This window comes from Lepus europaeus, chromosome 23 (genome assembly GCF_033115175.1).
Source record: "Lepus europaeus isolate LE1 chromosome 23, mLepTim1.pri, whole genome shotgun sequence".
In the NCBI taxonomy this organism is placed as follows: Eukaryota; Metazoa; Chordata; class Mammalia; order Lagomorpha; family Leporidae; genus Lepus; species Lepus europaeus.
Genome location: NC_084849.1, coordinates 10,346,783 through 10,371,642, shown reverse-complemented (window position 1 = coordinate 10,371,642; position 24,860 = coordinate 10,346,783). Strand labels below are relative to the sequence as shown.

At 60.2% G+C, this 24,860-nt stretch overlaps 1 protein-coding gene across 1 annotated transcript in view; it reads left to right on the top strand.

Moving 5' to 3' along the window:
• Window positions 1–24,860, top strand: part of RBM19 (RNA binding motif protein 19) — a 108,127-nt gene that overhangs the window by 61,794 nt on the left and 21,473 nt on the right. Inside the window, exon 22 of the mRNA XM_062182173.1 lies at window positions 18,370–18,475. Within this exon, the coding sequence (XP_062038157.1) occupies window positions 18,370–18,475 (106 nt within the window). The remainder of the gene's footprint in view (window positions 1–18,369; window positions 18,476–24,860) is intronic.

The window sequence follows — 24,860 nt, the reverse complement described above, 5'->3', positions numbered from 1 at the left end:
TGGGACACCCACAGCTCTTTTCGAAGTGTCTGGGTTCAAGTCCCAGCTACTACCGAGTCTGCCTTCCTGGGGATTCCCACCCCGAGAGGCAGTGGTGCAAGCTCCAGTGGCTGAGTCCCTGGCACCCAGGCGAGAGACCTGGATGGAGTTTCAGCTCCTGACTTCAGCCAGGCCCAGCCCCAGCGGTTTAGACATTTGGGGAATAAACTAGAGAATGGAAGATCTCTCTCTGTCTCTCTATCTCTGTCTCTGTGTGTATGTGTCCGTGTCTGCCTGCCTTTCAAATAAATCAAATCAAACTTTCAAAGATAAATAAAATGAAGATGTAAAAGCATTCTTATTTCTTGAGGTCGTGGGCTGGTTTGTGCTGTAGTTGCCAACCTCTGGCCCAGGTGAGGACTAAGTCCCCTTGGGGTGCAGACTTTGTTGGAGTCTGAGAAGACAACCCCTTCTCTAAATACCACCCGTTTCCTGGCCAGGTACCTCTGTCCCTGGACGGTGTGGCCCTGCACAGCCGTGGCAGCCACTCTCTGCCCATATGTTGGTGTCACCCACAGCCGTGTGGCCTCCTGCCCGTGGTTACCCTGTGAGAACCAGCTCTGTTGCCCCTCACTCTGAGCCCCTCTTCTGCTTGTGTTTGTCTTCACCACAGTTACCCCGCTGACCCAGGTGAAATGTCACCCACTAGGCTGTTTGCCTGCCCTCCCTGGCAGCAGGCAGGTTCCACACCTCCCCTGCTCTCCCCCAGTGCCTGCGACAGTGCACTTGGGAGTCCTTTGCTGGGTTGCAGAGGTCCTCAGTACATAGATGCTGAGTGGATAGCAGATAAATCACTGCAGAACAGGGGATAAGAACCACATCCCAGATTCAGGGACCGGGTTCGAGTCTCAGCTCTGCTCCCAATCCCAGCTTCCTGCCAGTGTGCACCCTGGGAGGACCAAGGGAGTCCTTAGGTCCCTGCCATCCACGTGGGGGACCTGAATGGAGTTTGGATTCCTGGCCTTGTCCTGGCCCAGCCCTGGCTTTTGCAGACATTTGGGGAGTGAACCAACAGATAGAAGACACCTCTTTCTCTCTCTCCCTCTGTCCCTTCCCTCCTCTCTCCCTCCCTCCCTCTCTCTCTCTCTCTCTGTGTATATGTATGTGTGTGTGTGTGTCTATCATCTTTGTCTCTCTGCCTTTCAAACAAAATGCAAATAAGTAATTTTTTTAAAGCTTTGTTCATTTGAAAAGCAGAGTTACAGAAAGAGAAGTAGAGAGAGATCTTCCATCCTCTGGTTCACTTCCCAGAGGATGGCCATGGCCAGGACTAGGCCAGGCCGAAGCCAGGAACCTGGAATTCCATCCAGGTGTCCTATGCCAGTGCAAGGAGCCAAGCACTTGGGCCATCTTCTGCTGCTTTCCCAGGTGCCTTAGGGAGCTGGTTCTGAAGTGGAGCAGCTGGGACTGGAACCATACTCCTACGTGATGCTGGTGTCCCAGGCATCCGCTTAACCCAGTGCCCCTCAACGCTGGCTCCTGACTGTCTTAGTGTGCCTGGGCCTGTTAGCAGTTGAAATGGCAAAGCTGGGAGTAGGGATATAAGAGAATAAAGTGGTAAACTTTTTTTAACTAAAAAAAAAAAAAAAAAAACCTTAAAAACATATAGAAAAGCTGGGAGAATATTCTGGAGTTCCCGATACCCTTACAGAAATTTCCCCCAAGTTAATATAAATGGTATAACCTCACAAAGACACACAGGTTTTGTTCTGAATCGCTTGAGAATAAGTTACGACATCCACGTCTTTTCTTTACCCCTAAATATTTAAATTTGTTGAAATTCAGTGTTCATTTCACAACCACAGTGCAGTGGTGAAAACCAGAAAATCAGCATGGATAGCGCATCTTCGTCTGGTCTGTGGACCTCCTTCAGCCTCCACCAGTGGCTCTAATCATGTCCCCAAGAGCGAAAATATACTCTGACCCAAGAGCTGCCCCGGAACCACACGTTCCATCTGGTTCAACGTCTGTTTAGTTTCCTTGACGTTACGCAGTGTTGCCTAGTGTTTCTTTGTTTTGCCTGCCCCAATGGCTGTGGGAAGCTGGGCTGGTTGTTCTGTGGACATCCTCGTGGCCGTGTCTGTTGTGGTTAGATGGGGCCACGACTCTGGCGGCAAAGACTGGTCCCCTTGCTGGTGCTGTGGTCTTTGATCCCGTGGTTGAAGCAGTTTTGGCCAGGAGCTTTCTGCAAAGTTTCTCCGTTTCCCTTAATTACGAAATCACTGTTTTCCCCGTAGCATCTCAGAAATGCTGTGAGTGAGGTGATCCTCATGTGGTCTCACTGGGTTCAGCACACACTGATGAGCCTCGCCTGAATTAGCTGTTGCCGAGCCACTTGCCAAAGGATGGGTTTGTAACTGCCATTCTCTCCAGGTGTGTGGGAGGGGTCCTCCTGCAGAGGGCTTTTCTCAATGCCCCACCCCTCCCCGTTCCCCAGTGACATTACTGTCATTGTCACTGTTTATGAGGGCGCTGAAATTGACCCCACTTTGGCCAGTGGGAGACGCTGCAAGGTGGACCGTGTCCTCTGACATGTCCGTCATTTTTTTTTCTTTTAAGCATTGTTCTCGGCCATTCCTCCTTGGGCGTTTGCTCACTTACCGCTTGCCTTCCCAGCTCTGGCACGGCGATCAGCCATTTCTCCTGGGAGCCGGCAGCGTGGGGATAGTGTTGAGAGACTGGGCTCTGCGTCCAGGTGTGCACGTGGCCACAAGGCCCTGGGGCCCGCAGACCAGAAATTCTCAGCCTTGGCACATGTGGGACAAGTGCTCCTTTGAGGTGGGGCCCATCCCGTGCACAGTAGGATGTCCAGCTGCGTCCTTGGCCTCTGGGGCCCCCATACACACATGTCAGGAGCACCTCTGCCCAGTCGTGGCAACCAAGTACGTCTCCGTGCACTGCCCAGTGCCCGAGTTTGGGGAGGTGAAGGTGGACGGCACTGACCCTGATAGTAAGCCAGGGCCCCCGGCAGAGCCTGGGCAGCAGCCAGGCCCTGCAGTGGGGAGCAGGGGCTTGCCCAGGGTCACAGGGCCCCCGGGCCAGGAGCCCGAGTGCCCTAAACAGCTGGGCGACACCTGCTCCCAGCAGCAAGAACCCTGGGGTTTTCCCTCTGCTCTGCCTGAGAGGCAAAGGCCTAGTGCTGAGTCTCCTCCTGGATCCTGCCCTGGGCTTCCAGGGCACTTTCCCCCAGCAGGGCCGCACAAGGCCACCGTGGGCCTGAGATGTAGACCCCAGACAGCAGAGGCCCCGGGACTCTGTGGCAGGTTCCGGGGCCGAGGTGTGGGTACAAGAGGGCCCAGCCGGCAGGGCCACCAGCAGTGCAGTCAGTGATGTGCAGCCTAGCAGGTGCAGTGTGTGTCTGGGGTCTCTGCTGGAGATTTTGTATCTGTCCAGTAGCCAGGCCTCCAGAGAGACCTCCCCGGTCCCTGCTTATTTCCAAGAGTTGGGAGCACAAGGAAGCAACATGTGGTTTAAGAACAAAGGGTTTTCTCCAGCCTAAGAAACCTCTCAGATGAGGGAGGCAGGGGCCCGGAGCGCTGGTCCCTTTCTTATCCAGTCCTGCCCTCCGAGCTGTTATCTACAAGACTGCAGCGTGCTGCCTCCTGTCCTGGTTCTGGTTTTGTCATCTTCCATGCAGGAGCCCCTGAGGCCGGAAGGTGGGGACCAGCTTTTTGCCTTTTTTTTTTTTTCTCTTTCTTTTTTTTTTTTTTTTTTTTTTTTGCAAGCTGTTGCTTTAAGGAAAGACAGTCTGGGCTCTGGATGCACAGGGATGGTGGCTGGCAGCCCGAGGAGGCAGCTTGGAGGAGACGGCCCCGCGGTTTTTCTAATTCACTTGTCTCCCTCCCTTAAAAGTAGATCAGTCAGGCACTCCCACCTGCGTCCTGGTGAAAACTGTCCTCACTCTTCCAGCCCTCCAGCCGGCGGCCTCCTCTGGCTCCAGGAACTTAGATTATTTTTTGGAGGTGGGGACATCCAGCCACATGACACCTGCCCTCCTTCCTCCCTTCCCATGACAGATCGGTAAATTATTCCAAGGGAGCCAGAGCTCTGCGGCTAAATTACCGCGGCGGCCGTATCATGGCAACTGTACCTGTCTCGAGTTCTATCACTTTGTTCTGCAGCTGCAGCCGCCAGGAAACTTGCTGGAGAAAAGTCATTCTCGGGGCCGGGTGGGGAATCTACGGTCCGTGCCCCGCAGCCCCCGCTTGAGGCCAGCCCTGCGTGTGTAACGAAGCGAATCTGGGGACCCGAAGCTCTTGTGGCCCTGTGGGTGCCGGCGTGGCCAGGCCGCTGTCCCCAGCATCCGATCCGCAGGCTGGGTGACAACTGATGTCAGCAGTGCTTGCAGGGAAGGGGACGGGGTAGAGAGGGCCCCATCTTTCTGGGCCCCCACAGTCTTACCACTGAGTACAAGACTGTGGGGGTTACCCTGGTGGCCAACACCCAGGAGGCCCCTGGAGTCAGAGCTAACACGTGGGAGGGAAATGGGCAGGAAGTCAGATGACGTCAGTGCGGTCACGCCTCGCGGATGTGTTTTGGAGCAGTGGGGCCCGTGGTGCCTGGAAGTGTAGCTCAGGTGAGCGGGCAAGGCCTCCCAGGGGAGGTGGCTTTGACCTGAGGCAGAGACCAAGGCAGGGACTGTGTTAAATGCCCCAGGCCCGGGTCAGCGCAGCTCCCCCAAAGAAACCGAAGCCGCTTGCAAGGCTGCCGGACGAGAACTGCTCAACCAGAAACTGGATTCCTCCACTGCTTTGGGTCCCTTAGTGAGTGGATTTCTTCCAGATGTGGCTAGGATCCTGGAAGCCAGGGTGGGGAGCAGGGGGGTGCACCCAGTGACCAGTAGCAGCAGGACTGTGTCCCTGCAGGGAGCACCAGACTCAACACAAACGCAGGATGCCCACTTCAGTCTGAGTCTAGACTTAGCAGGCATCGTAACTGTGTAGGCGTGTCCCGTGCACGCAGCACTTCCTGGTCTTCGTCTAAACTCCATCTGTAACTGGGCATCTTGAATTTATTAGGTCACCAGCTTGGCACCAGAGGGACCAGCCAGGGGCAGGCGCTCGGGGTGGGGAGTGAGTCAGAACCACTCAGGGAACCCAGAAGAGGGCCTGCCAGAGAGGGACTTCAAAGCAGGGACTCCCAGCCCTTCTCTCTCACCCTCCAGGCTGCCCACAAAGGGGTCTCACTGGTGCCCTGTGTAGCATCTGGAAAAGGGCCAGGGGAGCTTGTGAGTGGTGAGGGTGAGGGCGACATCTGTGCCATTTGTTCCCTGGAATGGTCGACAAAGCCGGAGTTCCCTGGCAGCCCAGGGAATACGGGCACAGGTGACTCTGCTGGGTGCTGTGCGCACACAGATCAAGGCACGGCTGCTGTCTCGGCACGCACCTCTCAGAAGGCAGCGATGAGCTTGCAAAGCCAGCCACGGCTGGAAAGGCCGGTGTTTGAACATCAGTGACTCGTCTTTCGCCTCTAAAACAAAACAGCGGAGCAGGCATGTAGCCTACTGCCCAGGAACTGCCAGCCCCTGGCTCCAGCTTCCTGCTCACGCGGGCCCTGGCAGGCAGCAGTGACAGCACACGTACTCGGGTCCCTGCCCCTGTTGTGGGAGACCCAGATGGGGTTCTGTTCTGGCTCTGGTGTGGCCCAACCCTGGCTGTTGTGGGCATTTGGGGAGTGAAGCAGTAGGGGGGTGCTCACTCACTCAGCTCTCTGCCTTTTCAAGCAAATAAAGTAGAAGTAGTCAGAATGTACGTGATGATGTCTGTACAAAGCATGCGTGTGGTATAAAAGCAGTGCCAGGGGCTATAAGATAAATGGTGAATGTCTGCCGTGCCTGAGCAGAGAGCTTGGCGCGAGTGGTTCATGGGCAGGTGACCCCAGGGAGCAGGGAGAGCAGGACAAGAGAGGGGATGTCCAGGCAGGTGCGCTGGCGACCACTGCGGGAGTGTCACCCCAGAAAAGTCTGGAACAGCCCCCACTGATTCGTTCGTCCGTTTCACTTCTCAGCAAGTGTTCACTGTGGGTCCTCTCACTTAATCTTCCACTCGACTGCCAAGTGTGGGGGCTGGGAGCCCCATCCCACAGAGGGGTAAGCTGAGGCAGAGGAGAGAGGCTCGTAACCTGAGGGGCTGCTGGACCCCACCCCACCTGAACCTCCCCCCAGTTTGAGCATGGGCTGCAAACTCTTCTCTCTGGGAGCTGCCGCCCCTCCCCCAGCGGTCTCAACGCCACATCTGGTCCGGACAGAAGGTTCGCTTCTCCGCGGCTTGATTCCAGCCGGAGACACAGCCCCAAGAGCACGAAGCCCTTTGCGTGTTTTCTCCTCACAGTAAGCGCCCCCAGCACACCCCCACCACAAGGCATAGGCTGGCCCCAGAGGAAGCTGCACAGAGGCGGCCTGGGAGTCTCACCAGCAGCCCCTCCCCCCTCCCCGTGCTGTGTTGCACACGGGAGCAGGAGATAGAGCACGTTCCGGGGCTTTGTGCCTCGCCAGACACCATAATTTACTCTTCCCTCCACACCAACTTTGCAAATGATGCTGTTCGACTGGCCTGCGCGGTAAACAGGGGCTGTGTCCCTCACCACTGCCCACTGGCCACCTCTCTGCTGCTCGCGTCTGCCTTGGGCTCCCTGGTTTTCCCACACCCCCAGTCCTACCTGGCCCTGATTGCTCTGCTGTCAAGAGAAGAGTCTCCCCTCCCCCCCAGAACGCACACCAGCCTTGCTGTGGGTCTGCTTGTCCTGCTGTCCCCCAGGACCCGCCCCCTACGGTCCATTCCTCTCTGTCCCAGGCTCCAGACCTGAGTCAGACCCCTCCGCTCCCGGCTGCTGATAAACCATCCAATTCCAAACCTCCTCTTCCCTTTCTGTAATTGAATCGAGTTCCGTGTTGGTTTATTTGGCCCTAGACAAATGATCCACCTCCCAAATCCATCTCAGCCTTCCCCTGCATCTTAAACCTCACAGCCATCCTGAGCTCAAATTGTTTTATTGTTGTTTTCTTTCCCGGACTTTTAAAAACAGTGTTTGTCCCAGCTGGGGCGACTGCTCTTCTCCCACTGTGGCCCAGCGACATCGGTCACCAGCTGCCCAGCAGCCTGTCTCTGCCTGCCCAGGGCGGACCCTCAAGGCCTCTGCCAGAATGGTTCATGTGTGATCTGCCTCTCGCATCTTCTGCAGAGGCACTGGGCCCTCCCTCTCTGCTCCATGCAGAGCTGAGCTTTCTGAGGAAGCCTCTGTTGGGGCTCCTCTGTCGGTATCTGAAGCCCACCCCAGCTGTGACCCTAGGGCCTGGAGCTTCCCCAGGAGACACAGCAGCCGTGCTGCTCTCTGCTTCTCCCCAGCCACGAGCAGGGCCAGGTGGATACCGGGGATCACAGCCACAGGCGGGAGGAGTGTCCACGCAGGCTGACGGGTTAGGGGCCAGGGCGTCCCGCCAAATGGCAGGTGCAGGCACCTCGAGTGTGCCACGCTGTCGAGTGTGCCCTGTCTGTCATCTCCTCCTTCCTCCATCCTTTGCCTCGTGGCTTCCCAGTGGCTGGCGGGCTCCAGCTAAGACCCTACGGTGTGAGTTCAAGGGCAGAGGGCATTAGGGCTGCAAGGTAGGAAGTAGGTGACCTCTGCCGTCAGACCTGGATGCAAACCCCGAGACCTCAGACTAGACCTCATGTCAATGTCCCGTGCCCCCTTGCTCTGGGCCACGTGGCCGGGGGTGGGGGGGTGCCTGGTAAATGAAGCCTCCCTCCCCTCTCTCACTTCCTGTTGCTGGTGTCGAGGACCAGGCCAGGAGCAGACAGACCTCCTCAGTAATACTGCACAGCGGCGTCCAGCAGGTGTCTCTTCCCGAGCACCTACTGCTTGCCAGCCACCACTGGCCCCGTTCTCGCTGTCCGCTAGCCCACCAGGGAGCTGGCTGCAGGGAAGTCACGCGATGTCACGTCTCCCCGTGGAGCCTTCTGCTTGAGCAGTAAGGGGAAGGTGGGGTCAGGATCGCAGGGTGCTGCTCGGCACGCCTCGCGGGGAGACTGTCAGAGGGAGCTTTCTGAATTATTTATTTATTTATTTGAAAGTCAGAGTTACACAGAGAGAGAGGTCTTCCATCTGCTGGTTCGCTCCCCAAATGGCTACAATGGCCAGAGCTATGCCAATCCAAAGCCAGGAGCCAGGAGCTTCTTCTGGGTCTCCCACATGGGTGCAGGGGCCCAAGGACTTGGCCAATCTTCTACTGCTTTCCCAGGCCACAGCAGAGAGCTGGCCCCACAGCGCTGGCCCCAGTAACTGGAACTTTCTGCCCATCCACCTGTGCCCATTAAGGTCCATGCAAAACCCTACGGCTCAGAAATTCTCTGCATATCTGTAGCTCTTGCTCCACTCGCTCCACATCCTTCTTACTCTCTCGCTGCTTCCACGGCCCCCAGTTAGGAAGATCCAGTGGTTGGATGGTTCGTGCCCTGAGCTTGAGGTGCCAGAATGGGCCACCATGGTTGGGGAGAGCGATGTCGCACTGATGGGGATGGGGATCGACTCAGAGAATCTGCACTTGTGATATGCAGGCCTCACGAAGGTTCTGAGCACCAGAGTCCCTCCCAGGGAAGAGAAGAGAAATTGCTCGGGCTCGTTCTGCATGTGCACAAGGATGTGGAGCGCGGGGATTGGCGTGAACAGCGCCTCCAGGAGTGGCTGCGGCTGCAGCAGCTGTTTCATGCAGGTTAGGGACAGTGGCAGGGGCGTCTCTTGCTCAGCCCCTGAGCTCACCCAGAGGCTGGGGCTTCAGCAGCCGGCACTCACCTTATATCTCCGTCTGCCTCACTGGCGTGGCTCTCAGAGGCTTCTAGGTTTGGGGACCCCCTGCCTGATAGAGATCCCAGCAAAGAGTCAAATCCAGTCCCGAGGTTTCTGACCCCAGTGCTGAGCCCAGCAGCCCTGGGGGGCGCTCACCCCTGTGATCCTTGTAAGAGCGGCAGCAGGGGTGGGAGGTGGGCGGAACCAAGGGTACCGGCTTCCTCGTGGTGGTGACCACGGCCGGGGACCCAGGGTGTTGCTGTACCTCCTGTTGGGGTTTCTGGAGTGACCGTGGAGGTTCTGGGCATGACGGCGAGAATGGCGAACAGGAGGACACGTGGCAGCCAAATTCTGTAAGCTAAAGAGAAGCCGGGTGTTTTTTCCCCTTTAATTTTGCCCTTCTTTCAGACATTTCCAGCACTGAGGATAACGACACCAAAGGGTGTTAAATTGGTTCTCAATGTCCACCTCTGCCTGGCCACAGTCTCGTAACGATTTCATTAGCCTGAATTATCCACTTTATTTTCTTGTAATGGGATTAGCTGTACTTGAGGCAGCCGAAGACCAAAGGGGGAGCTGGTGGGGGGAGCGGCCGCTGCGTGTGTCATTAACCCACTCGGGCAGAGGGTAGAACCGACCACGATGCGCGCCCCCGGCCAGAGGGCGCAAGGGCGCAACCCATCCCCGCTTCCTCCAGGAAGGGGGATCAGGAGCCGTTCAGGGCCTTGCTCAGCCCCGGGGAGGCAGGGGTACCGGGGTACAAGGGGTGCCTCCTCGGGGCGCTTTCGTCCCATGGTCGGGAAACGTGAATAGGACGCATGAGTAAGATGGAGAACCGCTTTCCAGAGTGCCCGGAACCAAAGGTGCCCGTCTTGTGCCTTCTGCTCGCTCTCTTGATTATCTCGGCTTGTGTGGCCAGAAAACCCTGGCCGGGGTCAGCTGTCCAGCCTGCTGTTTGCCATGTCCCACCTGAGACACCACAGGGGCCTGGGAGGTGTCACGTGCTCAGCACCGACTCGTGCAGATCCAAAGACATTGCTAGCCCAGACTGAACTCCGTTCCTGATTCCTGCCTTGCCTTTCCTGGTGTTCCTGAAGACGAAGGCCTCTCTCCTCCGTGAGTAGCGTGCTCAGGCCTTCCGGGACCGCCGCCGTATTTCTTCCCGTCGCTCGGATCCTTTTCCCGGCTGTGTTCCGTGGAGCACCCGTGTCCTCAGGGATGCCGGCAGGTTTTCTGGCCTGGAGGGAGAAGAGGGTGTTCGAGGGCCGGATGAGCTGGAGAGAGAAATCCTGGGTCTTCTGTCTCCCTTTTGCACACAGACCCTCCAGAGCTGATGTCTCACAGGCACTGGCAAGGTGCTCCTGGGAAGTCGGCTCACCGCTGTTTAACCAGCTGTCTCTCTCCCAACACATTCAGCCCCAGAAACGTCTGTGTTAAGCCCAGGAGTCCTGTGGTCGGCTTTCAGGACAAGTTTGAGAAATGCTGCTTTTTCAGCAACCTCTCTGGCGTGGAAAGCTCTCCTTCTGTGAGTCTCTCTGAGGACCGTCCTCTGGTTCACTGGACAGATCCTTGTGCTGTGTGCGGGTCTGTCCACTCTAGTGCAAGGGAGCAGCCAAGAATGTAGGCTAGGGATTTCCGTCAGGCCCACGTTCGGGTCCCAGCTCCATCACTAACTAGCTTGGTACATTTGGGAAATCCCTTAAGCAGCCTGAGCCTCAGGTTCTCCCTATGTAGAATGGGCCCATCGTCCCTGCCTCCCAGACAGGACATGGGAGCATGTGGTGTGCCCTCAGGTTAGAGGGGTGGCTCCGAGTGCCCGTGACAGCAGGCGGGGAAGAGGCACATGCCAAGTTGCATCGCATCCTTTCGATCTCCTAGTGTTTGGCTCTGCAAAGATGTACCTGGTGAAACGGGATGGCACAGGGCTTTATAACTAGGGTGTGCAGATACTGGGGGTGCATGCTTAAAGCTGTGTACTGCAGGGGCGCCCAGCACGGGAGGGGAAATTGTAGACCACTGGCTTCAAGTGTGTGCTCCAGGGAGGCCAGGGGCTGCACGGAGGAGATGCCCCGGAGCGACTGTCAGGTGCGTGCAGGAGCCATAGCGCCCGAATGACAAGCCGCATCATAGTCACCTCCCTGGAGGGCGGGCTTCACGGGGGGCTGGGGACTGGAGAATGGTGATGGGTGATTCCCTCAGTGTGAGGGCAGCCACACGTGTGTGTGCACCTGGGGTAGAAGCCGTGTCACAAGCTGGGGAGCTCGCAAGGAACTGAGCACTGCGGAGGCCGCATTCACTGAACACAAGCAGCACAGAAGGCTGCAGGGCCGGGCAAGAGGGGCCCAGAGGCCGCGCTGCCCACGCCAAGAGCCATTCTCGGGCAGTGAGGCGGTCAGGGAACAGCAGACCAGCCCCTCGCTTCCCTGAGAGCCAGATCCAAAGCAAACTCAGCTGGAGTTCCTATCTGCAGCTGGAGTGTTGAAAGTGTGTAACTGCTGCCGAATCCTAGAAACCCCTTTCTTCAAAGACCCTGGATCGCAGGCTTGTTTGGACGGCGAGTGGGCAGTGCTGGCCCCGGACATGTCCTGGCCAGCCAGCCTGGCCGGCAGTGGTCCTCCACCTTGGGCAGCTTCACAGCCACCGGGAAGGCCCCTTACAGCCCCTGGGCTTCTGGTCAAGACAGACCAGGGCAGCAACAAACTGCATTTCTTGTTTGCTTGTTTGAGAGGCAGAGAGACAGATGTCGTCCATCCACTGGTTCACTCCTCCAACGCCTGCAACAGCCAGGCCAAAGCCAGGAGCTGGAACCCAATCTAGGTCCTCATGTGGGTGGCAGGGCCCCAAGCCCTGGAGGCAGCAGCACTCACAAGGTGTGCACAGCAGGTAGCTGGGCTGGAGAGCGGAGTTGGAAAGCAAACCCGTGCCCTCCGGCTGGGCTGCAGGCACCCCCGGGACAGCTTAACCACCGCTCCGGACTCCTGCCCCGCCCTTGCACTTCTGCTGACCTCCCAGCTGATGCTGCCGCCGCTGGCCCAAGGCCCATTTGCTGGCTGCACCCCACCCCACCCCCACACCCAGCTCTCCATCAGCTTTTTGCCCTGGGAGTCTTCAACCCGGACGCCAGCCCCTGTCCCTTTCACTGACCGGGCACGCCTGTAGATGCTTTGGCCACCTTGCTCCTTCTCTCTCTCGATCATCACGACTCACCCTGGGCACCCAGCTCGCAGGCTGAGCCAGGCCAGGAGCCTCCCTGTTCCGGGTCAGGCCCCTCGGCCAGAGCCTCTCTCAGAGCCCGCGTGCTCTGCGGCAGCGCGGCCCGACTCTGACTCCACGATACCGTTTAAGTGCTTCTCTCTGGGGTTTCTCATCTAGAAAACGAGGGTCACGCTTGCCTGCAGACGGCCCCATGAAAGGCTATTGAGAAAAGCAAAAGTCCGTCCCCTGCACCTCTTCTCCCACTTTCTCGGCAAGCAGGCCATTTTTCAGCCTCCGAGAGACAAAAACGAAAGGGAGCCTTGCACTGTCGGTGATGAGGTGACCTTTCCACGTCCAGCTGCCGTCGCCATGAGCGGGCGCAATTGCAGAAGTTCAGCCTAAAAGCCACTCTTTAGAAAGAGCACCGTGAGAACAAAGAGGGAGGATACTCCACGCCTCCAGACGCCTCCATTAGACGGCTTCCCAGCCGCCGCTCCCCGCGTGAGCAGACTTGACTCCGCAGCCTGCGCGCGCTCCACACAACCGCGGGCAGGGCCGCGCGGAGGCTCGGCGCCCGGGCCAAGGTTGTCTGCCGAAGGGCGGCTGTCTTCCGTTTCCCATCGAGCAGGGTGCGGCCTAGGCACTGGCCCCTTGGTGAAGGAAAGAGGGCACCCCCTTTGTCTTGCCGCGATTGAAGGAATCGGTGTGGCCATGGGCCAAACGCGCCGTGTAGCGACTCGATGTCATGTCACCCAAAAGCGCCGTCGTGAGAGAGAGAGAATCTGCCGCCCAAATGCACTGCGCCTCTCCAACAGCGTGTGTTCTCCGAGATAACGCACGAGACCTGGGAACCCAGCACTGGGGGAGAACTCGGCAGATGCGGGATCCGGGACTGGGTGAAGGCGGGGTGTGTTTTCAGAGTGCTGGACACAGTCCCGGGTTCTGGGGACACGACAGCATCTGAGAGTCCTGCCTTCTTGGAGTGCACTTAGTTCCTAGCAAAAGGAAGGGGAAGATGATAAGTACACAAGCTGTTCCAGACGCTGCGTGAATATGTCACCCAGGAGCTGGTGGCATGAAGGGTCACTGTGAAATGGGGTCCCTGTGGAAGGCCTGTTTGGGGAGGTGGTGTTTGAACTGAGAATTGAGTGACGAGGGGTCAGTTGTGGGACTGTCTAGGTAACGAGCATTTCAGGTCATGGGAAGAGTGAGTGCAAAGGCCCTGAGGCCTCCATCTCACGCGTTTGGGGCACTGGTGGAAAACCCGTGTGGATGTTCCATAGCACGGGAGGTAGGGACAGGGTATGAAAGAAGACTGGGAAGCGGGCACAGCCAGAATCCGAGTGAGATGCTCAGGAACTACTCCAAGGAGCAGGAGCACCGTGTGATGACTGGCCCATCCGTGTGAGACTGGAGGCAGTGCGCACGGGAAACGGTGGGCAAAGAAAGGCCAGGAGCCCTCGGCCCTGGACCCGAACAGCTGACATGCGTGGTTTGAGCCCTGCGTCGTCTCATGTGTCTGCCCTCCTGCTGGCTGAGAGACTCTCCATGCAGCTCCTCCCAGGCAGGGCGAGGGTCCGTGGAACGCAGGTCACTGCGGGCCCCTCCTCCTGGCACCCTGCAGCTGACTGCTCGTGGACAGGGCCGTCTGGGTACACTGCCCAGGCCAGCACGTGGGCTCCTCACCACCGTGGGACCTTGGACAAGTCATCCCAGCCCGCATGGTGAGGCCTGGGAAGGAAATCATGCCCCCCCCCTTTGGACAGTGGGAAGGGCAGTGCCTGGCACGGAGCGTCTCGGGTGTTCAGGTGCCCAGGGGCTGCCCACCATGCCGGCTGGAAGGATGGGTGCTGGGAGATGGGCAGGGGTGTGTCCGAAAGGCTCTCCCACACCCAGAGATGCGGCCATTTCTCCTTACCCCTAGAAGAGCGGAAGCAGCCCAGCATGGATGTTTGCTGCCAGGCCAGCCCTTCCTGTTCAGCTTGCGCTGTTCCCACTCAGGGTCCCTGGGGTCGCCGCGGGCTTGTTTTTTTTTTTCCCTCAGCCCTGACTTGAGCACAGGCGGGACCAAGTCACACCAGCAGCCCCTTGTGGGGCTCAGCGCATCTGCCAGGGCTCAGGTCTGCCAGAAGGTCCAGAAAGAGCAGGGTGTGGCCCTGTCCCAGGAGCAGGGCCCTCGGCTCCTCAGCATGTGTCTGAGCCCCTTGGTGACAGCAGCGCGCCGCAGGACTTGACCAGCTTTCTGGCCGCCCGCTGAGCCTCCGAACCGGGCCCCAGCGTAGCTGCAAAAGAGAAGCTCACATCCTTGGAGGCTTCTCTCCCTCTCTCCTCCTCACCTCTCCTCTGGCTCCCTTCCCCCGAGTGCATCCCTTCAAACAGGGAGAGAGAGAAATAGGATGATTCATCTCTTTTTAGTTGCAGCCACTGGCCGGGGCCGCAGCCGAGCCGGGCAGGGGTCGTGCAGCCAGCCGGGAGGGAGGACCCCCCCACCCTCCACATGCAGGGTGCACACACCATGCCAGCTTCCCCGGCTGTGTGCAAACACGATCTGCGTACCTCCGACTTGTTTACGAGGCCAGGCGTAATTGGCTTGTCTCCCTCAACACCTCGCTGCCCCCTCCCCCCTCCAACACACACACCCCTCGTAAGAAATTAGACAGGCGACAGCAAACTCCAGTCCCACCAACCCCACCACCACCAATCGTGCATTCCCGGCGTGGCGGAGGGGGTGGGGCCGCGGCAGGGGGAGTAATTGGTGAACCCGAGGTGAATGAAATAATTGGAAAAGTGAGGTGTGAGTTTGTTACCGAGGTGTGAGCGTGGTGGGGGAGGGAAGGAGGGCCGTGTTTAAAAGCTCGGCGTGTCCTCTTCATTCACAGCTTCTGATACAGTAATTGCTATTTTGTGGTTTCTATTATCTGCACAGTGGGGCGCGCGCACATGCATCTCCTTCCCCGGGCGGCAGAGTGTGGGCGCAGGGAGGAGTTCCTGGGTGCCCTGTGATTGTCTCCCCTCCCTGGTCCCTGGGGGCCCTGCCCAGCCTCAGCCCAAAGCGGCCTCGGCTCCCCAGGAAGGAGGGCTCCCGGGGAACTTCCTGTAAAAGCCGCTCTTAGAAATGGCTCCGCGGCCCTTGCTGTCAGATAAGAGCCTTAATAATGGCTGGTCTTTATACATCGCTTATCTCCAAGAGGCTAAAGGTACTTCATCGATTTTTTTTCCCTCCCCCAGCCTTTCCTCCCTCTCTCTTTTTAATTCTCTTTTGCTATCTCTCCAAGATCATTAGTATTGGCCTGATATGATCCCAGGCAGTTCCCGGCGGCGAGAGCCACTGGCTGCCCGCATCGTCCTGGCATGCATCAGAAACAGCCCGCCCGGGTTTTGAGACCCAGGTCATGGGACATGGGCAAATTCCTTTTCTGCTGTGGCCCTTGGTTTTCTCATCTGTAAGAGAAGAGGCGACAGCACCAAACCATTGTCCCCACGGTGCAGTTGTACCTGGAAATTTCGCATTTAAAAGACCTGGCAGTGGCTGGCTTGGTGGTTGTACGCAGGCGCGGCTGTACTGAGGAGGTCCCGCCTAGGATCTCACCTTGGGCCTGCACTTCCTCCGTAAGGCCCCGCTCGCCCCTGTCCTGCTCTCAGGAGGACGCTCGCTCCATTGTAGCCGTCTCCCTGGCTTCCCGGCGTGGGACACGGGGTTTCATTTGCTGTGCAGAGCTGAGCCACGAGCCCCACCTCCCCCGCCCTGGGCTCCCTCAATCCCTGCCCACCGTCACTGGTGAGTCCCGGGTGTCCTGTCACAGCTCCCTGTGCCCAGCTCTCCACCACCGCATGTGCAGCCCATGGAAACACAGCTCCTTGCACCCCTCCTCACCCGCCGTTTTCTCCACCTTTTAATTATTTTCCTCGCCTTTCTCCAGCCCCGTCACTGCTTACCATGCACGGAGCATCCACAGCCTGCCGCGTGCTGCCGAGAGGGCAAAATTAACCTTTCTCTCTCTCTCTCTCTCTCTCGCACACCTATAGGCTGCTCACTAGAAACTAGGCAGGACTACGAAGGGAGAGGAGATAGGAGCCCCGCTGGGCAGAAGCCGGGTGCTTGCACGCGGTGTGCGTGGAATGACTGGGTCGCAGTCTGGCTCCGTCCCCTGCCCAGCAGCCTTGGGTCGGTCACTGGGTCTCTGCAGTTGCACACAGGGCTTTCTAGGCGCTGCCACACACAGCCTCCCGCTTCAGCCAGGCCCGGCCACGCCTCAGGAAGCAGACCCAGCTCCTGAAAGTGGCCGCCCCATCCAGAGGTGCGGTGTCTGTGCGGCGGGAGGGCTCAGGGCTCACGGCCGTGCCTGGATTCCTGTTCTAACCCTGCTGCTTACGGCCAAGAATGCCCCCCTGGACCTTAGTTTTCTCACCTGAGAAATGGGGATGGCGAGACTCATCGTAACGGACCTTCGTACAGTTTGTATTTACCCCATGGCTGGTTTGGTGGACTCTGAGGGCAGGGGTTGTTGGCCATCAGCCCCCTCTCCCTTCCGGGCGACTCGTGGCTTGTTTCTCTCTTCCAGAAACATGTGCAGGGCTCCGCTCGGAGGCAGGGCACTGGGCTCCAAGCTGCAGACCCAGTCACGAGGGAGGCGGGGTGGTTTCTGCTAGGGCCCACCTGCGTGCTAGCGCGCAGAGGAAGGCAGAGACGTTAAGAAGCATTGGCACCCCAGGTCCCTGCTGGGGTCCTCAGTGAGCCCAGGGTTGCTTGGGGACTCCAGGGCTGCCCACCCAGGCTCACAGAGGGGCGAGAGGCTGCCTTGCCCTAGTGGCTGACACCTGAGAGCCTTGGAGGCCAGAGCAGAGTCAGGTGCAGAGACCAGCTCCCCCTAAAAGCTGCCGTGACCACGTGGACAGAGCACCTGGCCCAGGGCCTCCTGTGCCCGTGAGCTTCCGCACGTGGCTGCTGAATGTGTGCAGTTCCCGGTCCTGCGGACACCAGGTGCCTCTTCCCTGTGGCCCGTGCCTGAAGAACACACAGCCCGAGACCACTTCCCCAAATGAGCTGTGGTGCCGGCGCAAGGAGCAGTGTGTCCGCTGTAGGATGCTCCGGCCGCTAGGTGGCAGAAGAAAGCAGCGTTTGTGGGCCTCGCCCCTCTCCGCGCTCCAGCCTCACCTTGTCCCCACCTGCCCAGCCTCAGGGCCCCAGCCCTGGGCCCCCTCCAAGTCAGTCTCCAGCCTCCGCGCAGTGGGGAGACTGACAGGGCTCCACTCCCTGGGAGGCTGGCCCTGTCGCCAGCACCGCTTCCCGCCGCCTGGGGGAGGTGGGGGGGGGAGCTCCAGGGACGTGCCGATTCATTTTGAGGATTCATAACGCCGCATTTACACACCGTCCTGCCTCCAGAAATTGGGCCGGCAGATGCCTGGTCATGCCGGCGAGGCTGCGGGTTAACGCCTCGGATGTAGCTTGTATCATTGCACGAGGGCTTACAGCCTCTCCCGCGCTCCCCGCCCGAGCGGCCCCTGCCCCCGAAGCACCCCAGACCACCGCGTGTGTGTGCACGTTCCCAGGCGGCTGCAAATGTGTGTGGATTTTCCAATAAAAGAATACCTCTCTTCAGCTGGCGTGCACATTAAATATTTATCGGCAGCGATTTGTGTGTATATATTTGATAAATGGACGTTAGGAAGGAAGGGGGCGGAGGGTGTGTGGTGAGCTGGGAAAGCCAGGGAGGCCCTGGAACATCCGATCCTTTTGTCCCGGGATTTCTCAGCGGTTTGGCCAGGCGGGGAGGACAGGGGGGCACCAGAGGTGGTCCAAGGCCGCGTTTCCCTGTTCCCTCCCTGTGGGGAGGAGCCAAGCCACCTTCTTCTCCAGAGCTTTGCTTGGCTTTGGCTTAGTGGACATCAAAAGGCAAGCTCTGAGGGAGGGGACAGGGCCTGGTGTCCTGGAACGCTGAGCCCGGGAGGAACACCCCAGGCCCCGCCTGTGATCCCGCCAGCTCAGCTGGGATGTAGAGGCAAAGGCCAGGAGAGCCCCTCACCCCCGCCAGGGCCTCTCTAACCTGGCCAGGTGTGCGCAAGGCCGGGTGCCCCACTCCCCTGGGCGGGGGGAGGACAGGTATGCCGTAGCCTCCAGCTCGTCAGAGAGGAACTGCAAATTCCCCCACGGGGTCTCCAACCTGACACTGGTGGCCAGGGCCTGGGAGAAGGCTGGCTGCCTGGGAGCTGACGCGGTGTGTGTGTGTGTCCGCGCACGTGTGCGAGCACTTCTCTCTCAACCCAGAGGGGTCAGCGTGCGCACAGTCAGCCCTCCCACCCCACTCCGGAGCAGGCCTCCGTTCTTCAACTCCCGTGTTTGCCTTTTGTTGCCAGCACCTTCGGGGAGCTGAAGACCGTCCGCTTGCCCAAGAAGATGACCGGGACAGGCACGCACCGAGGCTTCGGCTTCGTGGACTTCCTCACCAAGCAGGACGCCAAGGTGAGGCGTGGCCCCTCCCCCCCCCCCCCCCAGGCCCTCTGTAGGAGACACTGCCGGGCTCTGCCGCCTGGTGCGGTTCACACAGCATTTCTTCCTGCGGACAAAGAGGCTGGACTTTGCACTTGGAGGAAGAGGGGTTTCTGTGGCCCTCCCTCCCCGCATTTCACACATCCAGGAGCCTGGGATATAAACTGGGGAGCAAGTGGGTCTCCCAGGCCCCTCCTTATAAGAGTGGCCCCAGGGCTAGGCTGCATGGAAGGGCACCGAGGTACCCGGGGCAGAGCGCTTGGAAAGGAGAGTGGCCAGCACCCAGGAGGCACCTGGGGCCCGTCCTTCCCTCCCCCGTCCTGCCTGCTGGTTGCATGCGAGGGCCCCCAGGCAGGTGCTGCGTGGATGGCCGTCCCTGCAGGCTCCCCCAGGACCCACAGCGCCATGGATGGAGCAAGGCCGCTTCTCCCGAAGGCTCTGTGCAGCTCAGCAGGGCTTTGCCTTCGCAGTGGGTGCCAGGTCCCCCGCAGGCCCAGCAGCGGTGGGGACAGAGGCTGCGTGGGTGGGGTCAGAATCCAGAAGGAGGTGGCCATGGCGCCTGCGTTGTGAGCTCCGTGCCCACAGGTGGCATCGGCCATCTCTCGGCCTCCCCTGGAGGCTGCCCCCCCCCTTTCCAGGCGCCCATGGCCTTCAGCAAGTTGGCATTGCAAGAGGCCCAGAGGGTGGGTCCCTGTGCAGAGCCAAAGGGGCAGCTCGGGGACCCAGCTGCGGCCTTTGTGGGCCTGGGAACTACCCAGGCAGAGGGCCCGCGGGCCCCGGGAGGGCCTCACTGGCCCCCTTTGTCTGCACATCTTGAACTCAAGGGTCTGTTCTGTCGACCACATGGCCACGTCTGTCTGGACACCTGCTCCTCTCCCCTCTCGGCTGGCCGCCCTCCCCTCTCTCCTGTCGGTGACAAAAGGAGCGGCACCCTGTGTGCGACAGTCCCACGGCTGTCATCCTCAACAGGGCAGACTCGGGGTGCCCCCCAGCTGGGAGGGCGGCCATGGGGGGCAGCCATTGAGAGCAGCGGCTCTGACACCGGCAGCTCAGCCTCTCCTGGCTCTGCCGGGTACCTTGGTTTCTTGGTCTGTGAAGCCAGAGCCTTGGCGGGATGGCCCTCCAGGAGCAAGGCAGCGAAGCCGACCTCTGTGCTGGCAGGTGTGAAGGGAGTGCTCCCCGACCGCTCTTATGCCCCTGGGCCGGCCCCTTCCAAGCCACCGTCCCTTGGCCCTGGTGTGCAGGTACCTTCGGGTTCTGTCAGCAGGGGGGAGGCAGCACCGGCAGGGTTTTCCCCACTGCGTTTCCCGGGGGGTCAGGCAGTGAGGGTGCGGAGCCCTCGGCCTCTTTCGTCTCAGGGTTCCTGTGCAAGGTTGCGTGCAGTGTGGGGCTCACTCCCCGTCCCTAAGGAATGCCTGTTAGCAGTGCCAGGGCAGCGCCGTCAGAGCCCTCACTCACTGTGGATCCGGAGTGCGCGAGCTCTGATCCCAGCACTGCCACCGACCCACTGTGTGGCCCGGGCCGGGTGACTCGCTTCCTGTGTGCCTCAGTTTCTCCCTGGTAAGATGGGAGCAGGACTCTGCTCAGGACAGGACCTGGGCCCTGGAGCTCTGTTGGCCATGAGGAGGAGGAGAGAAGGTGGTGCTGGTGGTGGTCTAGAAACAAGCTGGGGGGAGCAGGGGAAGGGGTCAGGGCTCCAGAGCTGGAAGCCCGTCTTCCACCCAGTGGCCTCTTTGCAGTGCCAAGTGGTCAAGGTCAGGGCTGGGGGGGGACACTTGGGGCCTGGAGGGCTGGACCACGTGTGGGCTCCCAGCCTGGGTATCCCACAAGCCCCTTTGCCACATGACGTTCGGGATAGTTTTGCTGTTGGAGTTGTTACGGCGGGGGGTGGGCTCCCAGGTACACAGGGAATTCACCCAAGGCCAGGCCGCAGGTGCTGTTTTGGAACCACGATCTGGCCCTCTGATTCACGGCTGTGGCACTTCCTTCGCACCGTCCCATTACTGCCCTCCGGAACGGCAGGCTCACGAGGAGCAGGGAGGGATCCGACCACGGCCCCATGAGATGGGCTCCCCGGCCCTCCCCGCCACCAGGCGCTGTTTCTGGCCCTGCCATGCCTGCAGCAGCCCGTGGTACCACCGCCAGGCGAGCCGGTCTTCCAGAAGGCACGAGCGCAGCTCTCTTGCCAAGATCCTTTGCTCTTTTTGCTTCCTGGGGAGGCCGCCGCCGCTTCTCTCTCGCCTCCTCCCAGCCGGTCTGAAGAACACCATTGTCTGCTGAGTGGAACCGTCGGTACTCAGCACTGACCCACGGAACCATGACGTCAGCACGTAGATTCCTGAATGTTGTGGATAGCAGGTGTGGGGAGAGGGGCGCAGAGCAGAGTGAAGCACCCCGAGGCCTGTCTAGCTCAGCAAGGAGTGGTGAGAACGCAGGGCTGAGCCCCAGTCCCCGTTCAGGCCCCCTTTAGAGTCTCTCCCATCTCCAGTGAGAGCCAGCCGTTGGTCAGCGGGCATCAGGCGATGTGCCCCATGCTGCCTTCAGGCAGTAGGAGAGGAGGGGGCAAGGAGAAGGTGAAGACGGGGGCCGGAGGGGAGGGGGGAAGCTCATTGTAAACCCTAGAGGCTGGAAGGCAGTGGAGAACCTCACGGGTGCCACGCAGGGCTGGTGCTGGGGCCTGGCTCGAGGCTTCCAGGCCTCCGGTACGGTGTTCTAGCACCAGCCAGTCCACCTGCTGCAGAATCCCAAAACATCCATTCCCTCCACACCAGTGTCTGCTTTGGCCCCGATCCCCTGCCCTCCTCCGTCACCCCTGAACCCAGCGGTTCTGCATCGTCCGACCTCCTACCTTGACCCCATGTCCCGCCTCGCACATCCTCAGGCCCCTTCTGGGGCAGGTGCTCACCCCCAGAACCGGAAAGAGTATGCTTAGCGAGAGGCTACACGAAGGCCGCTGTGGCGGAGCTCAGAGGAACCAGGCCATGGGCGCTGGTGGCGAGCCGCACCTCTGAGCTCCTGGGCCCAGCCGGCAGCAACCCCAGAGCCGGGCGGGAGATTCCCAGTCTCCCTCCACTTCCTCTGAATGGCTGCTAAGCTCCAGCACCAGGGCCACAGAACTGATGGGAAGCCAGGCCCGAGCCCGTGAGGAGTCTCTGGCACATTAGGGCGGGGTTGGCCCGGGCCGCCTGCCCTCGTCACAGGTGCTGGTGACCCGAGTGCCGCCCTTGGCACGCAGGATCGCTGACCTGGCATGTTCTCCAGCCTCGGCCATTCGTCTGCCCCCGACGTCCCTGGCAGTGAGTGAGAGGCCCTCCAAGGGCTCCTGTTATCCCTGCCCCCAGGGGTGATCACAGAGCCTCCCCACGTTGTGAAGGCAAGTGAGGGCGGGAGAATGGGGGAGCCAAGGACCCCAGCACGTCCTGAGCACAGGGTGCCCCGGCGTGGGCTGCTCTGCACGCCGTGGCCAGTACGGGCCATGAGGCCGTTTTGGAAAGTTCAGTCTGCACGTTGATACAAAACAAACCGCCAGCTGTCGGAAGCCCGTCTGGCAGGGGTGGCGCCGGCATTTGCACTCAGTGTTTTGAATCCTTGGCGGGCTCTGGGAGATAGGTGCTGGGGGACTTCGCACAGTTGGGGAAACTGAGGCTCAGCGGGATGAAGGCACTTGCTCAAGGTCAGACGGCATTTGGCAGAGCCAGGGAAGACCTGCGGCCAAGGCCCGCGTGCGCCAGGACTCTGCTCTGGCCCCCTTGGCTCACTGATTCACCCCATGGGAAGCCGTGTCTGCGCCAACCCCCTCCTCTTCCCGCTGCACCCACCACCTCTCCCCTGGCCCTGGGGCCTCGCCAAGGCCAAGGGCTCACCCACTGGAGACGCTCTGGAGGAAGGCCAGGAGGTTTTCCCTTAGACGTCTCCTGGGAGCAAACCCAGGATGTAGTCGTCTCCCCCGAGGCCCAGGGAGCCGCCTTGGGCAGTCCTGGCCACATGTGCTCGCCCCCCTGGCCAAGTGGCCACCAGTAGCTGTTGGGATTTTGTTTGGAAACTGCCATCTCCTGTGTTTTCCAGACCAGGCTGGCCAAGGAGGAAGGGGAAGGGCGGGGAGAAGAGACGGGCAGCCCAGAATCCAGAATCTCCCCCCCTCCCCCCCAACGCTGTGAGACTGCTTGTGCCTTCCCCGGCTTTGTACTTCCGCGGTTGCAGCTGTTTTTATTTGCCGCCGCTGCTGTTGTTTTAAAAGGTCTATTTTCACATGGAATGTTATCCAATTAGCAGAGCAGTGTGTTGGCTTAAATAAACACTTGGGGGGAGCCGGCAGCAGGGAGACACGGCGGCGGGCGGCGTTGGCAGGCAGAGCTCTGCTCACCGTGGTAAACAGCCACGGTCGCTCCGGCTGACGGCCCGTTCTCATCTCTGGCTTTCCACACCGCCAGGGGCGGGGGCTGGTGTGGCGCGGCACCTCTCGGGAATGTTCTCCAAATCCCTGGTCTTCCTCCTGCAGCAGGGACGGCTTCCTCGCCGCCCGGTGCACAGTCATTGCCGCACACGCTTGTTAACCGGGTGCAGGGGAGACCAGGGTCCGGCATGCTCTGCGCAGCCCTTGGGCCAGGAGTCCCTCCGGGATCGCAGCATGGCTTTTGTTGTGGGAGCAGGTTTGGCTCCAGGGAAGCTGCAACGATCAGGCCCAGCGCCTTCCTGTTCTTGCAAGATGGACCCCAACCCCGCACAGCCCAGCGCGCCCCCACACACGCACGCACGCACGCACACCCTCAGGGCTCAGCTCAGAGGGAATCCCACAGCCGTGATTCTTGGCAGCCCTGGAGCCTGGCTGGACCCACTCAGAGCTCTCCCCAGTGGGCCTCGAGCTCCCTGAGCAGGGGCGAGGCCTCCCGAGGAGGGAGTCCATCTGCTCCCAGTCAAAGCGGAGGGGCTCCGCTGCCTGACTCAGGGTCCAGCAGGAAACCAGGTGGCTCAAACGAGGGGCAGAGAGGGGGAGGGCGGCAGCCGCAGGACAGTGACAGCCAGCAAAGGGCCTCTTAGGCTACGGGGGCTCGGAGGCAAAGGTGAAGGCAGAGCTGGGGTCCTTGGGCAGGGGTGCAAGGAGTACCCAGCCTCCTTCCTGCCTCCCGGGGGCGCCTCCTGTTGGCTTCATCTCCTTGGAAACCGGAGGATGAGGGAGCCCTGTACGGGGTGCACAGGAGCTGGTTCTTGGGCTCAAAGAAGAGGGGCGGGTGGCCCAGGAATGAGCCGCGTGGCCAGCAGGAAGTGGCTCCCAGGAGCAAGGCAGCTCTTCCGTGGCTGTTCCTCTGCCAGGCTGAGGTGTCCTTCCGGTCTGTTCTAGACTCTCAGGCCTCTCCAGCAAGCGGGCGCTCTCTGAAGTCTTAGCAGCCCGGGCTGCTGTTCCTGTCCTTCGAGGAACCTGGGTCAGGTGTGTCGGGAGCAGTGCACAGCAAGCCTGGGGACAGCGGTCTTGTCGCCGGAGGCCAGGTGTCCCCCTTGTGTGGACACCCCGCGGGCCGAGCTGTCATAACTGCACATGTGCCTGTCCTTGCTGTCTTCGTGACCTGAAGGGAACCCTGGCAGGACACCTGGGCCAGCAGCCACCCAGCTGTCTGGAGATCCCCCCACCCAGTTTGCTGTGCGAATGTTTACTGAGCACCCCTTGCCCCTGGGTTCAAGGTCGTGCCAGGCAGACCAGCACAGCAAGCAGGTGTTACGGAACAGGGAGCAGGTGCTGGGACGGAGGGCAGGTCCACCCAGCAGTGGCTGCGAGGGCACCCGGCTGCCCGCGCACTGTGTGAGGGCAGCGCTCTCTGCGAGCCAAGAGGCGAGTTGCAGGGACCCGGAGACAAGAAGGAAGATGGCCTTTGCAATGGAGAATAATTGTTCCTGGGCCTAAGTTGCAGTCCCGTGGAGCCGGCAGATCCCCAGTCCCTGTCTGGAAGAAGGTCTGCCAGGAAGGGAGCAGACAGCAGGAGCCGGGTGTGGGAGGCACGAGGCCCAGGCAGAGCCGAGTCTCCGAGGGGGACACGGCCCTCGGGGCTCGTGGCACAGGCAGCCATGCCTGGAGTGAGGTTTTAGAAAGCTCTAGAGACAGCGGGTTTCAGTGGGGCAGGGATAAGCAGGGGCCAGAGAGGAGGCGGCCAGCAGACTTCAGCCCATGGGGCCGTGGGCTGGGCCTGCGTTCTTCTGCTGAGCCTAGAACTTTCCGTGCACCTCCGGGCCCTCCCCTGCACTAGCCCACAAGCCCCTCGGAGCCCAGAGCTGTGCCTTCCTCCTCCTCCTCACCACCCCCGTGCCTCCTCGGGTGCCTCCGGTGCCACAAGCTCTCATTGCGCTCTCATTGCGCTCTTTTAATGAA